General features: G+C 50.8%; 1 protein-coding gene across 2 annotated transcripts in view; it reads left to right on the forward strand.

The window, feature by feature from the left end:
- The first annotated feature begins 4,434 nt into the window (after nt 1-4,434).
- Nucleotides 4,435-14,706, forward strand: part of CCDC85C (coiled-coil domain containing 85C) — a 115,788-nt gene continuing 105,516 nt past the window's right edge. Inside the window, exon 1 of one of the 2 annotated variants that reach the window (XM_055716827.1) lies at nt 4,435-5,350. In XM_055716827.1, the coding sequence (XP_055572802.1) occupies nt 4,639-5,350 (712 nt within the window). In that variant the 5' untranslated portion in view covers nt 4,435-4,638. The remainder of the gene's footprint in view (nt 5,351-14,706) is intronic. The other variant, XM_055716826.1, reaches the window with a different exon arrangement.

Genomic DNA, 14,706 nt, shown 5'->3' on the forward strand with positions numbered 1-14,706 from the left:
CGCATACGCAGCGGTGTGTACTTCCTAGGCTGGCCTGGAAAAGCAAGGTCCTGGGAGAGTCCCACTGGGATTCCTCCTGCCCCTCTGCCCACTCCCACACCTGATGAGTGGGCTTTGGGAGAGCCACCCCTCCCGGGGAGGGGAAGCGGTAGGACAGACCTGAGCTGTGCCGGTGTCTTCTGTAATACTAACGTAGCCCTGTAGAGGGAATGCTTTGGTAAGACTTCAATGAGGCTGTGTATCGCTGTGTTCCATCAGGGACCAAATCCATTCTTTGTGTCACCTGCTGAGTTCAGGAGTTAACATCAAGAGCAATTTTACCCAGCAGGTTGATTTTTTTCTAAAATTCTTAGCATGCTATAATTCACTTTAAAATTTCATCCCTGACTGAAGAGAGTGGAAGTGTCCATTTGATTCAGTGCAAGGGATAGGCTTTGATGCTGTCTTACATGGGCATCAAAAGCTTGAGAAGACATGAATATTAAAAGTGTTTTTCACTGGCAGCTTGCAGAAAGCCCCATGGCCAGATGTACCAAAAGGGAATCTGAAGCATGTTGTTTACCAACTTCTACGCTTTGTCTTAAATCAGTACGGGGAAACCGTAACACCTTCTGAACACCACCACGTAATAGGGCTTGCTCACTAAAACTAAAATTGCAAACCCATCAAAAATACTCTAATGTTATGTATTATTTGTGTTGATTAAAAATCTGCTTGCAACACTATGCTTGCTATTGATCACATAACTGCGTACTGACCTAGTCCTTTCCCTCCAAAGGAAGAAAGCACTTAAAAGCTTACTTTATCCCAGCCCTCGATTCCACTGTGCTCGTAGATCATCTGGGCCACAGACACTTTCTGATCCTGCCCAGTTTCACCCCTCTGCCCTAGAACTGCTGCCTTGCCTTTCCGAGATGAAGGGCTTTTCCTCTACTGCAATGCAAGGTCTGCCTTGAAGGAAGATAAGGGAGCAGAACATGCGACAACGCATGGTGTCCACTCAATTCAGGTCTCACTCACTCAAACCCACCGACCCCATCCCGCTCTCTTTGTTGCTAATGGGGGAGTCTATCACTGGGTACTTGTCAGGACCAGATGCCATCTGGACACCCTGCAGTGTCAATGCTGCCTCCAGAGCACAGAGGCCTCCAGATGCCCAGCACAGCAGGTCACCACGCCTCAACCGCCACCTGGTCACGGCAAAACCCTTGTGGTGGCGGCAGGGTGGATCTGTACCACTGACATTTCTGAAAGCACAGACATACCAACCACGTACTGAAAGCAAGTCTTAATCATCACAGAGACTTCCTCTGTGGATATTAATATCTCTTCACTTCCTCTGAGGAGCCCCCCTGTCTGCTGGGCTCAGTGTCTGCAGAAACATCAATAAAGCTCAAACTTTGAAAAATTTCACCTAGAAAAAAGAGCTTTCCTTAGGAAAAAGATGAAGCAAACATCAGGCAGGCTCAGCAATACACTGCCCAGGCTGGGCAGTGCCACAGCGTAGCTGCACCTGTGTCTGCAGTGCAGCTGCTGGAGGCTTCTCCTCCCCTGTTGACTTTGGCCAGTGATGAGCAATTGCTCTGCAGGGTCCCCCTGCTCTGCTCCTCCTTCCCCCAGCCACTGGCCAGGGATCTGCTAGTCACATCAGTGCTTGGGAGGATCTGGGAGAAGCTCTTTCCGCTTCCTGTGGGGAAGGATGTGATTAAAGCCTTGTAAATAAAAGGCTTGGCTCAGAAAATGCCTGGGTGCCTTCAAGACACGATGCAGCCATGAGCAGTGGCAGCACACCCCATTACAGAGGGTGCTACCTCCTGGTGGCCTGGCTCAGGGTGGTGAGAAGCTGGAGATGAGGTACAGCCTGATCACACACCACGCTGGCTGTGGCCTGTCTGGGACCTGTCAGAGGAGTCCTAGACCCCAGGAGCAGTGACCTCTCAGCACAGACACCTGCTGGTTTGCATGTCCCCAGGGCTGACTCTGCTGCTGAGGTGGCAGCCTCAGGAGGGACTGACTGGCCACAGTAGGACTGCACCTTCCAGAGAGCTGCCACCAAGGTGGGCATCCGGGTCAGAGTGCAGCTGGTCCTGGCTGGCCCCTGCTTTACCTGCATGGAGTGATCCCCCCTGAAGGGGGAAAACGGGCCTCACCACTGGCTCGTACAACGTAATTCCCTCTAAGAAACCACCCTGGTGCGGCTGTGTGCTAGGGGAGGATTGCTGCCTTTAAACCTTTGTGTCTGTGCGGCGTGTTACCAGGATTCCATCACCTGCAAATCCCATGTGAAGTCAACTAGTGTCCTTGCGCTGCCCTAAGCTCTTCTTGCCCTTGTGATACCAAAGGGATGAAAGCTACTTTGGGAGAAGAGCAGGTCTGACAGCACCCATAGAGGGGTTGAACTCCCTTAGTAGCAGGGAAGTCCTCCTGTTCTGCTTCAGCTGGGAACAGGCAGTTGTCTTAGTTTGCCAGGGGTATATCTGAGCTCGGAAACCCAGGAGCACAGACTCGTGCAGAAAAACACCCAAGAAGCTGCAGCTTTACTGACCGAGACTTAGGAAGATAACACCAAAAGGCAGAAGTTGCAGTCCTCCATCCCTCTCCATTTTGATGTTCCCTCTATGCACAGGCCATCTGCTCCTCACCCCACGCTCTGGCATCAGATTTGATGCTTCTTTATAGCTAGAGGTTGTCAGGCCCAGCTTTTCAGCGTGGTCAGAAACCTGAGGCTGCACTGGGTTAACCCTGGAGTCAAATCATTTACCGAGGTTTCTCAGGAATGTAAAGCTGGTGATTCCCTAAGCCTTTTAAAGGATACTAATTTGGGAGATAGCTGGCAGCACTGCTGGATCTGGTGCATCTTTCACTTTTACAATGTGATACAGGCCAAAAGCATCCTACAAAGAAATAGCATAACCCAAGGGAAAGTGTGTTAGGCTAAACCTCAGGGGTTATGATGCAAGAATACAGGACATCTGCCTACACGTTGCTTAGGAAATCCACTTTATGAACTTTCGGTACCCTTTACCGGGTTCTGCCTGACGTGCACAGAAGTGATGCTGGCATGCCAGCTCCTGACAGCAAGGACCACCAGGACCTGGGCAGATTTTACCGAGCAATAAGCGGTATCTGCATCTCCAGGGCAGTTTCCCTCACACCTCTGAGGTCTGGAGCAACATGCCGGCCCCAGGAACAGAGGGGCAGCAGGGATACTGCAGCCGGCTCCCGCAGCCTGCGGGCTCTGGCGCAGGCGGGAGGGACCCGGGGACAAAGGCGGCGGCCCCGCGGGGAGGGGGGCAGCCGGGCCGGGCCGGGCGGAGCGGGGCTGGGCTCCGGTAACAAAGCCCGCGGCGGGCGGCAGCGGAGGCCCCTCGGGAAAGCCCGCTCCGCTCCCGGCCCGGGCCGCCCGCGGCTCCGGTCTCTCCCCGCACCAGGCCAGAGCGGGGCCGGGGCCGCTCCGGCGCCGCTTCCCCGGGCCGCCCGCGGGCGCGTTTTCCTGCCTGCCCAGCCCCGCCCTTCCCCGGGCTGCTGCTCCCTCCGGTAGCTTTTTATTTTAAAAAAGAAAAAACAAACAAAAAATAAAAGGCGAGAAGGGGGGGGGGGGGGGGGGCAGCCCCGGGGAAGCGGCCCCGGCTGCGGCAGGCAGGGCAGGGCGGGCGGAGGGAGCGGCCCCGTCCCTTTGTACCTGCTGTTTGAAGGCGCCAGGCGGCCCCGCATTGGCTGCGGCGGCCGCGGCTCCGGTAACACGAGCCGGCGGCGGGGCGCGGCGCACCGGGGCTCAGCCAGCGCCCAGCCCGGCAGCCAACGGGGCGGCGGGGAGGGCGGCGCTCGGCGCCCCTGCCCTCCGCCGCCAGCAGCCGGCTCTGCTTCGCCGCCGCTCGGCTCGGCTGGGGCAGGGCCGCGCCTCCCTGCCCGGCAGGAGGTGGGACCGGCCCCGGCGCTGCCGCCCGCCTCCTCCCGCCCGCCCTCTCTCTCTCCCCCTCCGGAGAGCCGAGCCATTCCGGGAAGGCGCCGGCTCCCCCACCGCTCCTCGGCAGCGCCGCACCGGCATCGGCCGCCGCCGCGCCGGGCTCGGCCCCACGTCGCCGGGGGGCTGCGGGCGAGCTGCGGCGGAGCGGGGCAGCGGCTGCGGCGGCGGGTGCGCGGCGCCCGGTCTCCCGCGGCGGGGAGCGGCGGGGAGCGGCGGGCGGGCGGGCGGGCGGGCGGACAAGTGGACGGAGCGCCCGGGAACGGGGCGGGGGGGCAGCCGCCGCGTAGTTGTTTTGCCCGGGGTAAGTTGGCCGATCCCCTGCGGAGGCTTCGCTTGGAGGGGGCAGCGCTTGGCTCCCCGCTCCCTGCCGCCCCCAGCCCCCTTGGGGGGGCTCTTTTATTCCCCCCTACCCCCCTGTTTGGTGCTTGGTTTTTTGTTTTGTTTCGGTCTTTTTTTTTTTTTTTTTAACTATTATTATGGGGTCTGCGGGGGAGCAGAGCTTCCAGTCCGGCGTTGCTCTTCTTCCTTGTCCAGCGCTCTGCGGAGAACTATAATATTTCTTCCCCGAGATGCTGCAGTGAATTTTAGTCCCAGGAAATCAGGCGAACAAAATAATCCGAATAACCCGAACCATTCGTTACCGTGTGAGAGCAAACGCTGCCTAGGCACAGATGATGGCCAAAAATTCCCTGGAGGGGTCTAAAGAAGACCTGAGCAAAATTTCGGAAGAGGAGATGCTGAGGTGGAGCAAGGAAGAGCTGGTGAAAAGACTGAGGAAAGTGGAGAATGAAAAGATGAACTTAATGGTGGAACACGGCAACTTGATGAAGGACGTGAACCGGCGGCTGCAGCTCCACCTGCACGAGATCCGGGGGCTGAAGGAGGTGAACCAGAAGTTGCAGGACGACAACCAGGAGCTGAGGGAGCTCTGCTGCTTCCTGGACGACGACCGGCAGAAAGGCAAGAAGCTGTCGAGGGAATGGCAGCGCTTCGGGAGGCACACGGCCAGCGTGATGTGGAAGGAGGTGGGCATGTACCAGCAGAAGCTGAAGGACCTGGAGGCGAGGCAGGAGACCCTCCTGCGGGAGAACGTGGAGCTGAAGGAGATGGTGCTCATGCTGGACGAGGAGCGGAGCGGGGCCGGCTCGCGGAGCTCCATCGACAGCCAGGCCAGCCTGACCAACCTCAACGGCGGCTCGGCCACCAGGGACGTGGGGGACGGCAGCAGCACCTCCAGCACGGGCAGCGCGGGCAGCCCCGACCACCATCACCACCACCTCCACCACCACAAGGCCGGCGACAGCAAGGCCGGGGCCATGCGGCGATCCATGGATGACCTGTCCGCGCCCCTTCACCACCGGAGCATCCCCAACGGCCTCAACGGTGAGCCTCTGCCACCCCCCCGGGCAGGGCCGGGCCCCCGGGGCGAAGGGTGCCGGGGAGGGGGGCCCTGGCCATCCCCACCCCTGCCCATCCTTGGGGACCTCTTGGGTAGAGCAGCCCCGGGGGCCGGGGAGGGGCGGGCGGGGGGGGCTGCTCCTTGACTGTTACCGATGGCTGGGGCTGAGGGCTGGAGCCTTTCACATCTGGAGGGTTGGGGGGTTTTGTTTGTTTTGGTTTTGGTTTTTTTTTTTTTGACAAATAACAGCCCGAGTGTTCAGGGTTAAATAAACACTGATTTTCCCATCTCTTCCTCCTCTCTCTCTCTCCACCTTTAAATATTTTGGTTTACGTTTGCCTTGTTTGTTTGCTAGTTTGATAAGATTGATAAAGAGCCTAGATGAGATTTCGGAAGCATCTGATGAAAGTGGAGGTCTGCCCCACAGAGCATCACCTGTTCGCTCCATGGGCTCTCAGGGCAGGCTGGCTCCAGAATGCTCAGCAGCCTTGGAGAGGTGCAACTCGGCTCCCCCCCCCCCCCCCCCCCCCCCCAACCCATTCCTCTGCTCTGTTTCAGAAACAGGAGGTTTATTTGTAGAGAAGAGATTGCTCTCGAAGGGATGCAGTACTTAAAATTTTGTTCAGCCTAGTCATTAAAGTTAGAAATAAGCTCCACTGTGAAATTGTGCCAAGCCTCGGCTGACAGTTCGTATTTAAGCAGTTTCTCCTGTTGTCTAATAGTGATCAGGCATTAAAATAATGGTATTGGAATGTCTTTAAAATGGAGATTTTTTCCTCTTTTGAAACCACCAAGACCAAATAACTTGAATTCTAGAAGGAGTAGTTTGGCCAGGAGAGTTAAATAGGAATGAAACCAGGCACCGATCTAGTTAATTGTTGTATATAAGACTCGTCTTAATGTTCTTAATCCTCTTTTCCAACCAGAGAGGACTCTTTTTCTGGTTGGGGTACCCTTTCCACTCCTGTAAGCACAGAGATGGGGCTGGAGCCCCAGAGATTGGTTCTGACTGGTGTCAGCAGTGGATGTGTTTACCAGGTAACTGTGCCTTCAGCTCCCAGAGCTTTTGGCGATCCTGGTAGGACAGGGGAGTGCTGGTCCTTTTGTTGTTGATTTACAGCAAGTCCTTATGCCCCAAGAGATCTGAGGGAGTGCAGCAGTGATCAACCCAGTTCTCAGGTGTTCATCCATGAATTTGCTGCAGCTGTGCATCTCCCCTCACAGGTGGAGATGACCTGGCCACCTCACCCAGTCCTCAGGGATTGCTGGTTTCAAGGGTGATCCAGTCCCTGGATGGTGCCGGGTACAGCAAGCATCTTTAAATGTTTGGTGGAGTTGTTTTTAACCTCTATCTTCCAGCACTATGTAAATCAGAAGTATCTGGTTTGTAAATTTGCAGATAGCTTCTGCTCCTGATGTGACTTTATTTTCATAAAGCATTGCTCTGCACAGAGCACATGGCAGATATGCTGTTACTGTTTTGGGACAGAAAGGCTTCGCAGTTTTGGTTTGTGAACCTTAGACCTCATCCTTTTTAGGTATTGACAGCTGACTAGGACAAAGCTGCTTGGTTAACAGATTAATTCCAGGGCTTTTGTGCTTATGGGACACCACTGTGGCCTCCGAGCTGTCCTTTAAACCCGGTGTGAGGCACCGTGGGATGCTTCAGCTGGGGTTCAAGTTATCCCTGTCTGCACGAAGAGGAAAGTGTCTGCTTGCAGAGCTTGGTCCTCATTGCCATCCTCAAACACTTTGTGCAGGACTGTGCCCAGCAGCATCATTCGGAGGGGACCAAGACCTGAGTCTCTTGTCCTACCTACCCTGTGTAGGGTAAGTGCAGGGAGGGGTGGTAGAGCATACATGTTTCTGTGCAGACCTCTGCGCCCTTTCTCATGCTGCTGCATGGAAAGGAGGAATGTGGGCTCAAGCGTTTCAGACGTGACCTTAGGTTGTAGTGACTTCTGGTTTTGGGGTGCCTGTGGAAGGTGGTCTCAGTGGGAAGCACTGAAGCTAGCTGTTTGCTGTGAGCCTGTGGCTTCATTTCAGAGTGTGGGACAGATATGATCAGCACTTTTAAAGCTAATAATCCTTGTAAAGATGAAAACAAGCCTGATCTCTCTACTTAGGTAGTGAAACTGTAAAATGACTTGAATAGTTGTCATTCTCAGATAGCATCGGTATTCAGCAAGGCCATTTCCCCGACTGTGCCTTTGGAAGTGCCTCTCAATACATATGCAAATGTAAAGCTTATCAGGCCCCTTTTTTGACTGACAGCAAGAAGTCTGCGAGGGGGGGCTTGCCTGGGACCAAGAGGCGATTCTGTTAAGCCTGTGGCAGTGTGGAGGAGCAGGGCAGGTGAACGTCGAAAACTACCCCGGTGAGTCGGGTGGTTGCTGGAGCTGTTGGGGAGCAGCCCGGCAGCGAGCATCCTTCCATGTCTTCGGGTGCTGTCATGCAGCCTGGATCTCAGCCTTTTATTCACTTTTTTTCCCCCTCTAGGGATGAAACAGAAGAGTGAAAGAGAACAAAGTGTGGCCTTTTATTTTTAGGTTGCAGACTGTTGTCTCATGTCTTTAAAGCCCTGGATAACTAACCGGTGGATCAAGCAGAGGCTGCCTGACCAGCTCAGCTAATACCACAGTGAACAGCCCTTGTATGCTTTCTTAATGGACAGTGAAGGGGGTGGAGGGCAGAATTTAGCACCTGTAGTAAAGACATAGCAGGAGCCTTGGACAGCTGGTTGGGGGCAAGGCATGGTGAGCTGCTTGCTAGAGTGCTTCTGCATATGGAGAAGCTGGAAATACCTGAAATGTGCTGCCCCTACTAGTGGTACCCTGTTGGGCTCTGTATGATGCTTTGCTTTTCTAGGTATTGAGCAGGACTCTTTCACTTGTTTAGTGCTTTTCTAAAGCAGCCACGAGTATGGCAGCTGTTAAATGCTCCTAAGAAAGTAGCTTTTTAATAGAAACTTAGTGAGCAAAGGTGTATTATTTTAATTTTCTCATCAGCAGTCCTTTGGAAGTGGGTTGGTAAACCAGGGCTTGATTTACTGGCCCCAGTGACCCACCCTGATGTGAGGTATTGAACTCCAGTTTTGTAAGCATGAATTCAGTATAAACGGTATGAGTTTAGAAAACAAACCCAACCCAACCTGCGATCCACCTTCCCTTCACTTTTCTGAAGTCTATTTACTTTTATAAACTGGTTTTTTGTAAGCCGATAATTATTTACTCATGGAAGATAAGGTAGTAAGCATAACTGATAATGTGAAAACGGCTAATATTAGATGACACGTGTAATCTTAAACAGCTCTGAATATTCTCCTGAGAGCCAATAAGAAATCTGCTTGGTCTGAAGGCGAGTGGTGTGTCCATTATCTGTGCGTGAGCTGGGACCTGGGCTGCAGGACAGGGGCACCTCCAAGCTATGTGATGGGAACTAGCCAGTTGCATCTGTGTTGAGCGATATGCCGTAGTTCCCACAAATCTACCCACAGATAGAGGCAGAAGTCGAGGCACAGTTGCTGTGTTGTGCTTATGGGTGCTTTGGCTTTCATATGTATGCACGGCTGGAGCCTCTGAGCATATGTAGTCTCTCTGCCTGTCCAGCTTCAGGCAGCCCCTTTGGAGCAATGGCCGTTGCTGCTGCCTGGTTCCTGCCAGAACAAAGTTTCAGGGTGGAGGCGACAACAGCCACATTGAGTGATATTAACATGACCTGAGGGAAGAAAAAAGCCTTCAGGTACCATAGGATATGTCCCTGGACTGTGAAGTACGTGGGAATATTGGGAGGAGTGACTTGAAGCTTCCTGAGGCCAGGGCAAGGGCTTCCACTGGTTTTAGCCTTATCTAGATCTTACTGGGATAACTGTTTATCCATCTGCAAGCCTGGAGGCCTACAGACTCACTGGCTGGTGATGTGCCTGGGACAAAATCCTGTGCATACAGACAAAGTTTTCAGGCTTTAATTTCCAGCCCTACCCCACATCAATGGCACGTTGTCCTTAGAACTTCTCCTTGTCCTTCACCTTCCACTGAAGCTGTTTGCTCTGGGTTGCCAAAACGGACTGGGTGGTTGTCAGTGTCTCTGATTTTAGTCCAGTTGGGTAAAATGTTGATGCTTTTCTTTATCAATGTGAACAGTTTTTTGGTGTGGGTGTTTTGGTTTTTTTCTTGTTTAATTATTAAAAACATCAACACTTAATGGCAGATAGCCTGTAGTAGCAGAGACATTAATCTATGGCGTCTTGCTGCTGTCTGCTCCAACGAAAGAAGAATGGTCTCTCTGGGTGAGGGGGTGGGAAGATCTCTAGTTCTATTGATTCCCACTTGTAAATGTCCACATATTTACCTAGAGGGTACGATATATTGCAGTTAAAATGGTGGCAAAGAGAAATGGCTGTTCCCTGTGGGTTGGTATTGATCGGACATGCAGCTACCCTGTACTTATTTTTCCTCTTCTTCACACCCCTTAGGCCAAAGTCCTTTGTTTTTATTAGTGTATTTATAATCAATATATGTATTATTTACCATGATGTATTAATGAGGCTTTTGAGATGAGAAGATGCAGGGGCAGAAGCAAAGGGTGAGGTTCATCCCATTTAATTTGAGATATCTCCAATATAGACTTTAACATCTGTGTCCCTTTGGGCTTCCTTTATCAGCCACGTGCAGAAAGGCACTTTGGTGTCATGATTTATGTCAACTATGTCTCTTTAGAGGGAGAAGAGTTGTATACTACTCATGCTCTTTCTCTACGCTGATGGGAAGGAAGCCTGGTCAACTAGCTCATATGCAAACATCTAAAGTCCGGTGAGCTCAGTCCTGTTCCAGGTGTTGTGGTGACCATTGTCCATCCTTCAGTGCAGCTGTGCTAGCTCAGGTAAAGTGGAGGAAACCGCCTTTCTCACTAGCAGTCAGGGGTCACCCCTTTGCAGTCCCTACACTGCATGGGCACAGCAGCCTAGGTCAGAGAAAGTCCTCTTCTCTGCGATGGAGACCTCTCAGAACTCAGTGGCTCCTGCCATGCTTAAGCAGAATTTCAGCTACTTGACCAATTAATATCTTTCTTGTATCAAGAGCACTTTTTGTCCTCTGAACATAGCTTTTTTTTCTTTTTTGTGATACTGCCATGTTTAACCTGTTGGTATTTTTGGTGCTGTAGGCTACTGTGTCCAGCTTCTTTGTGATTGAGCCAGGAAACCTGCCCTGGGCTGGTACAGTAGATGCAAGACCTCTGTAGAAACACCTGTTTCCATCTCTGCTGAAAGTTCAGTGAGTTCTGCTAATAGGATTATCAGCGCTGAGGTCTCAGACAGTAAAGAGTACGGCTTGAATTTCTTCTAACCATTAGTCACTGGCCACTCGTTCAAGGGGCTTCAGTGGAGTACTCCACTTGATGCATCTTTGTCGTTGCCTGCTCCTGCCTTCTTGCTGGGGCACTGCCAGTGTGCTAGCCTGCTAGGCTCCCAAACTTCAGGGTGGCGTGTGTCCCTGAAAATAAGGCTCAGGATGCTTAAACTAGGTACTAAAATTGGGCCATATCTGGAAATATATTCTCCATAGTAGTGTGTTCAAATTTTGTTTTCCTCTTTCAGTTTTCTATAGAGATATCTTGTTCTCAGCTGTCCTGTTGAAGGAAAAAAACTTGTATTGATTAAAAGGCAATTTTCTATGGGCCTTTGATGGAATTATCCACTTAGACTTGTCAAAAGCAATGAAAATAAGGGGAATAAACTGTGTTGGTTACATGTAAATGATTTGGTCCTCTGGAGGCATTTCATCAAATAAAGCTGAGGCTCGAAATGGTGATCTAATTAAGTGGCAGGCATGGGAACCCAAAATGCAGACTTGGCAGGTGTTACACTCAGTGGTGTGTGTGCAGAGATGAGGGGCATGAACACTAACAGAAGTGTTGCATTTGAAAGCTCGAAAGTTAATGCTTTTATAGGGACAGGGCTCGCTACATCTATGCAACTGGGGAGATACTGGAGGCCTGCTCTGGGAGGCATTGGGCTTTTTATCTGCCCCAGCATGGCTGTGGCTTTGCTTGCATCTCACACGGACATAGCCATGGCAGGGTCTGGTGATATTGTCCCCTCAGGTTGCCCCTGCAGCATCCTTCTGTACTGGGGCTGCTCTTTGGAGATGCTCTGGGAGCAGAAGGATGGACTGCTTTCACTGGTAAGTGAGGTGGAGGTGAGGTGCCTCAACTGTCAAAAATGTCTGGTATACATCAGGTGTGGCGTGAAGCAACTGAATGAAATTGTGAGCCCATTTACAATGCACTTAAAACACTTGACCCCAGGAAGGCTGAAGTTCTTTCCGCTCTCACACTCAGGCCTTAGTGCATTCCACTGCAAAAACACGGCGTTGCTTGCCTGGAGCAGGGAAGGTCTAGGGGCTGCACATCCAGTTTTCCTGCAAATTAGCAGCGACTGGCCGGGTTTGCTTCTGCATTCTGTATTTTTAACCTGACTTTTTGTCTGCCAGCCAGAATTTGTCCTGCCCTGTCGCCAAATGTCATCATCCCCTTGTGGTTAACTTGCTGCAATTCATGAAACACTTGGCTGCCATAAATAGTTATGTGCAGAGGTTCCTCCGCACGCGGAGCGGGCAGAAATTCGCAGGCAGCGCTGCTAGGCACTCGCACACTAACATGTCCACCAAGAGAAAGTTGACCCACTTCTGCAAATAGATAACTCCTGGCAGAAAAAAGTAACACTGTCTCAGAGAATCTATCTTGCCTTTGCCTACTGAATTGTGAAGCAAAAAGCGAGCCAGCTCCATCTTCTGAATTAACAGCGATGTGAGCACAGTGCTCCCCATTGAAAGGAGAGTGTGTAAATCGGCCCTTGATCTAAGGAGGGCTTAAAATGGCCCACAATTCATTTGTGATTTTTTTTTCCCAATATAATGAGCCCTTTTGTTAGTGAATGAGGTGTGTGGAGTCAGGACTCTGCTGCTCTTAGGCATTAGGAAACATTTATCACCATGGCAATTGAAGGCTGCTGTACAGGTTATTTTGAACGCTTTTCTAGTGACTCATATCTGGGCCAAGACCATTTATGCCAGTTTACTTTGGTCCCCCGTGAAAACAGGTGTGTATATCACTCTTTCTTCCCTTAAACTGCTTCTCGCTTTGCTATTTGCCCCTCTCAGGAAGCTCATGGCTTATACCGACTTCTTACATCTCCAAGCAATGGTGGTGCTGAGCATTCACCTTGCTCAGAGACTCTCCTGTGAAGGGCCTTTTTGAAAGACAGTCCTTGTGAAGTGGGCATTGATTGGATTTGAGATTTCAGGGATTGAAGTGGTCCTAAATCTGATGTGAATTAGCTTGTTGTCTGCATGGGCTTCTCTTATAGGCTCATAGGACGGGATGTCTTCTGTTTGCCTGGGGTGGCTGTGCTGTCTATAGCAGAGGGGGCAGTGGTGATGAGTGCTGGGCTTATGGCACTGGGGCTTTGGCCAGCTGCAAACTGCAGTCACAGGGGTGATGTACTAGCTGTCTTGTGAGGTTGTGTCAACCCCGGCTTGCTGGCAGAATTAGTTCAATCAAAGCTGGAGCGCTCTGAAAAGCCCTTCAGACTTCCCCCTGCCCCCCAGCTCTGTGCAGTGACACTCAGGACTGTGCTGCTGCCTTTCTCCCCATTTCATACTCAGTCTCCTCTGCTGCTGGGGTTTCATTCACGTGCAGGTCGTCGGTGGCATTTGAATGTGGGAGATGGAGGAAGAAGTGTGTGGAGCAAATGGATGGAGCGGGGCTCAGGCTGGGAAGCAAGAGGAGATACTTCGCTGCTGTTTCAAACCACCTCCAGGGCAGTAGGATGCTCCTGGGCTGCCTATGCCTGGAGGTTTGGCAGCCATGTCTGACGTCGCCCCTGCCTTCCTGGGACAATGAAACAAGGCCACGCGGTGCTGAGCGCCATGCTTCGTGCAGCGGGGAGAGCTGTGGAGCAGGGGTTGCTCTGTTCTCTCGCTGCAGAAGACCTACAGAGAGGAAGGGAGCAGGAAGAAGGACAGTAAAACCAAACCATTATTTCAGAGAAGAAGAAAAAGTAAGCCTTACAGCATTTCCAGTCCCCAAAGCTTAATATTTCTATGGAAACCAATGCAGCAGGAGGCTTGCTGTCAGTCTCTGATCTAGTGGGGTTGACTAGATTTCAAAAATGTTTGTCCTTCCCCACATCTTCCATCCTGGATCATGTGAAGACAGGTTGCTGTGTATCACAAATGCAAGATTAAAACCTGCATTCCAGGTTTCCAACTCTCATTAAGTACTAAGCAGTCTCTAGAGGGTTGGCATCACCTTTCATGTGCAGTTTTTTACTTGCTAAGGTACATTTCATTCACTCAATGACACTTATTGATAATGCCTTGTCTTATAAATGCCATTCCTGTGACACCGTGCTCTTTGAAGGATGTCTGTGACTTTGTATCATCGGGACTGTGGACCATTTAGTCGGTGTGGTACATCTCAGTGCCCAGTGACATTATGGCAGGGGACACTGTTTGACTTGAATGGAGCGAAGACTTGGCTCTTTACACTTGCTTTATTTAGTCTTTTATTCAAAGGAGATCCATAATGTTTTTTAATCTATTAATTTGATGGACATAATCTGGCCTATTTAGCTAATAGTCTGCTTGATTTTTGTGTAGCCAGAGGATTACGCTGGTTATATATGTGCAGGTATTTACTGTTGTCATGTTGATGTTTTCACCGTTTTGCCCCCCATTTTTGCTTTTAGTAGGATCTACTAGAAATGGCTGCAGGACAACCAACATGAAAGTCCACTCTTTTATGCTGGAGTAACATCATCAGATGCTAGCAGAGCATCAGTTATAAAAAATAACTCATTTCAGTTGATGCTGAATCTTTTTCAGCTCCTAACAAAGGTGTTAAGAAAAATCTTATTTTTATGTACAATCTTAAAGGACTTTTGTGATGCACAGTATTCTTTTGTCTTCCTAGTTTCCTTTTCTTATCTCACTTACTGGGGTTTGCAGTCTCATATTTATTTATTTCCCAGCAGCTGAATATAACTTTGATCTATGCTTTGGATCTGTGGAGCTTTTAATCCCTTTCCACTGAGTCAAAATCTTGTTTGCTGTTGAATGTGATACGTAGTTATAGGTTATATGATCTTCACCAGCGGCTCATGCATTGCGGAAAGATGGCATATTGTGAAAAACTCTGATAAAGTGTCCCCTTGTTCGTTTTCCTGATTGCAACTCAAACCCAGCATGGGAGTGAATCATTTTGCTGTGGGTCAGACTGCTGATACACCTGTCCTCTGCTGTTATGTATACCTATGTACTAGCCTGCTTTATTTAAATTA

The sequence above is a fragment of the Falco cherrug genome, chromosome 7 (genome assembly GCF_023634085.1).
Source record: "Falco cherrug isolate bFalChe1 chromosome 7, bFalChe1.pri, whole genome shotgun sequence".
NCBI lineage: Eukaryota > Metazoa > Chordata > Aves > Falconiformes > Falconidae > Falco > Falco cherrug.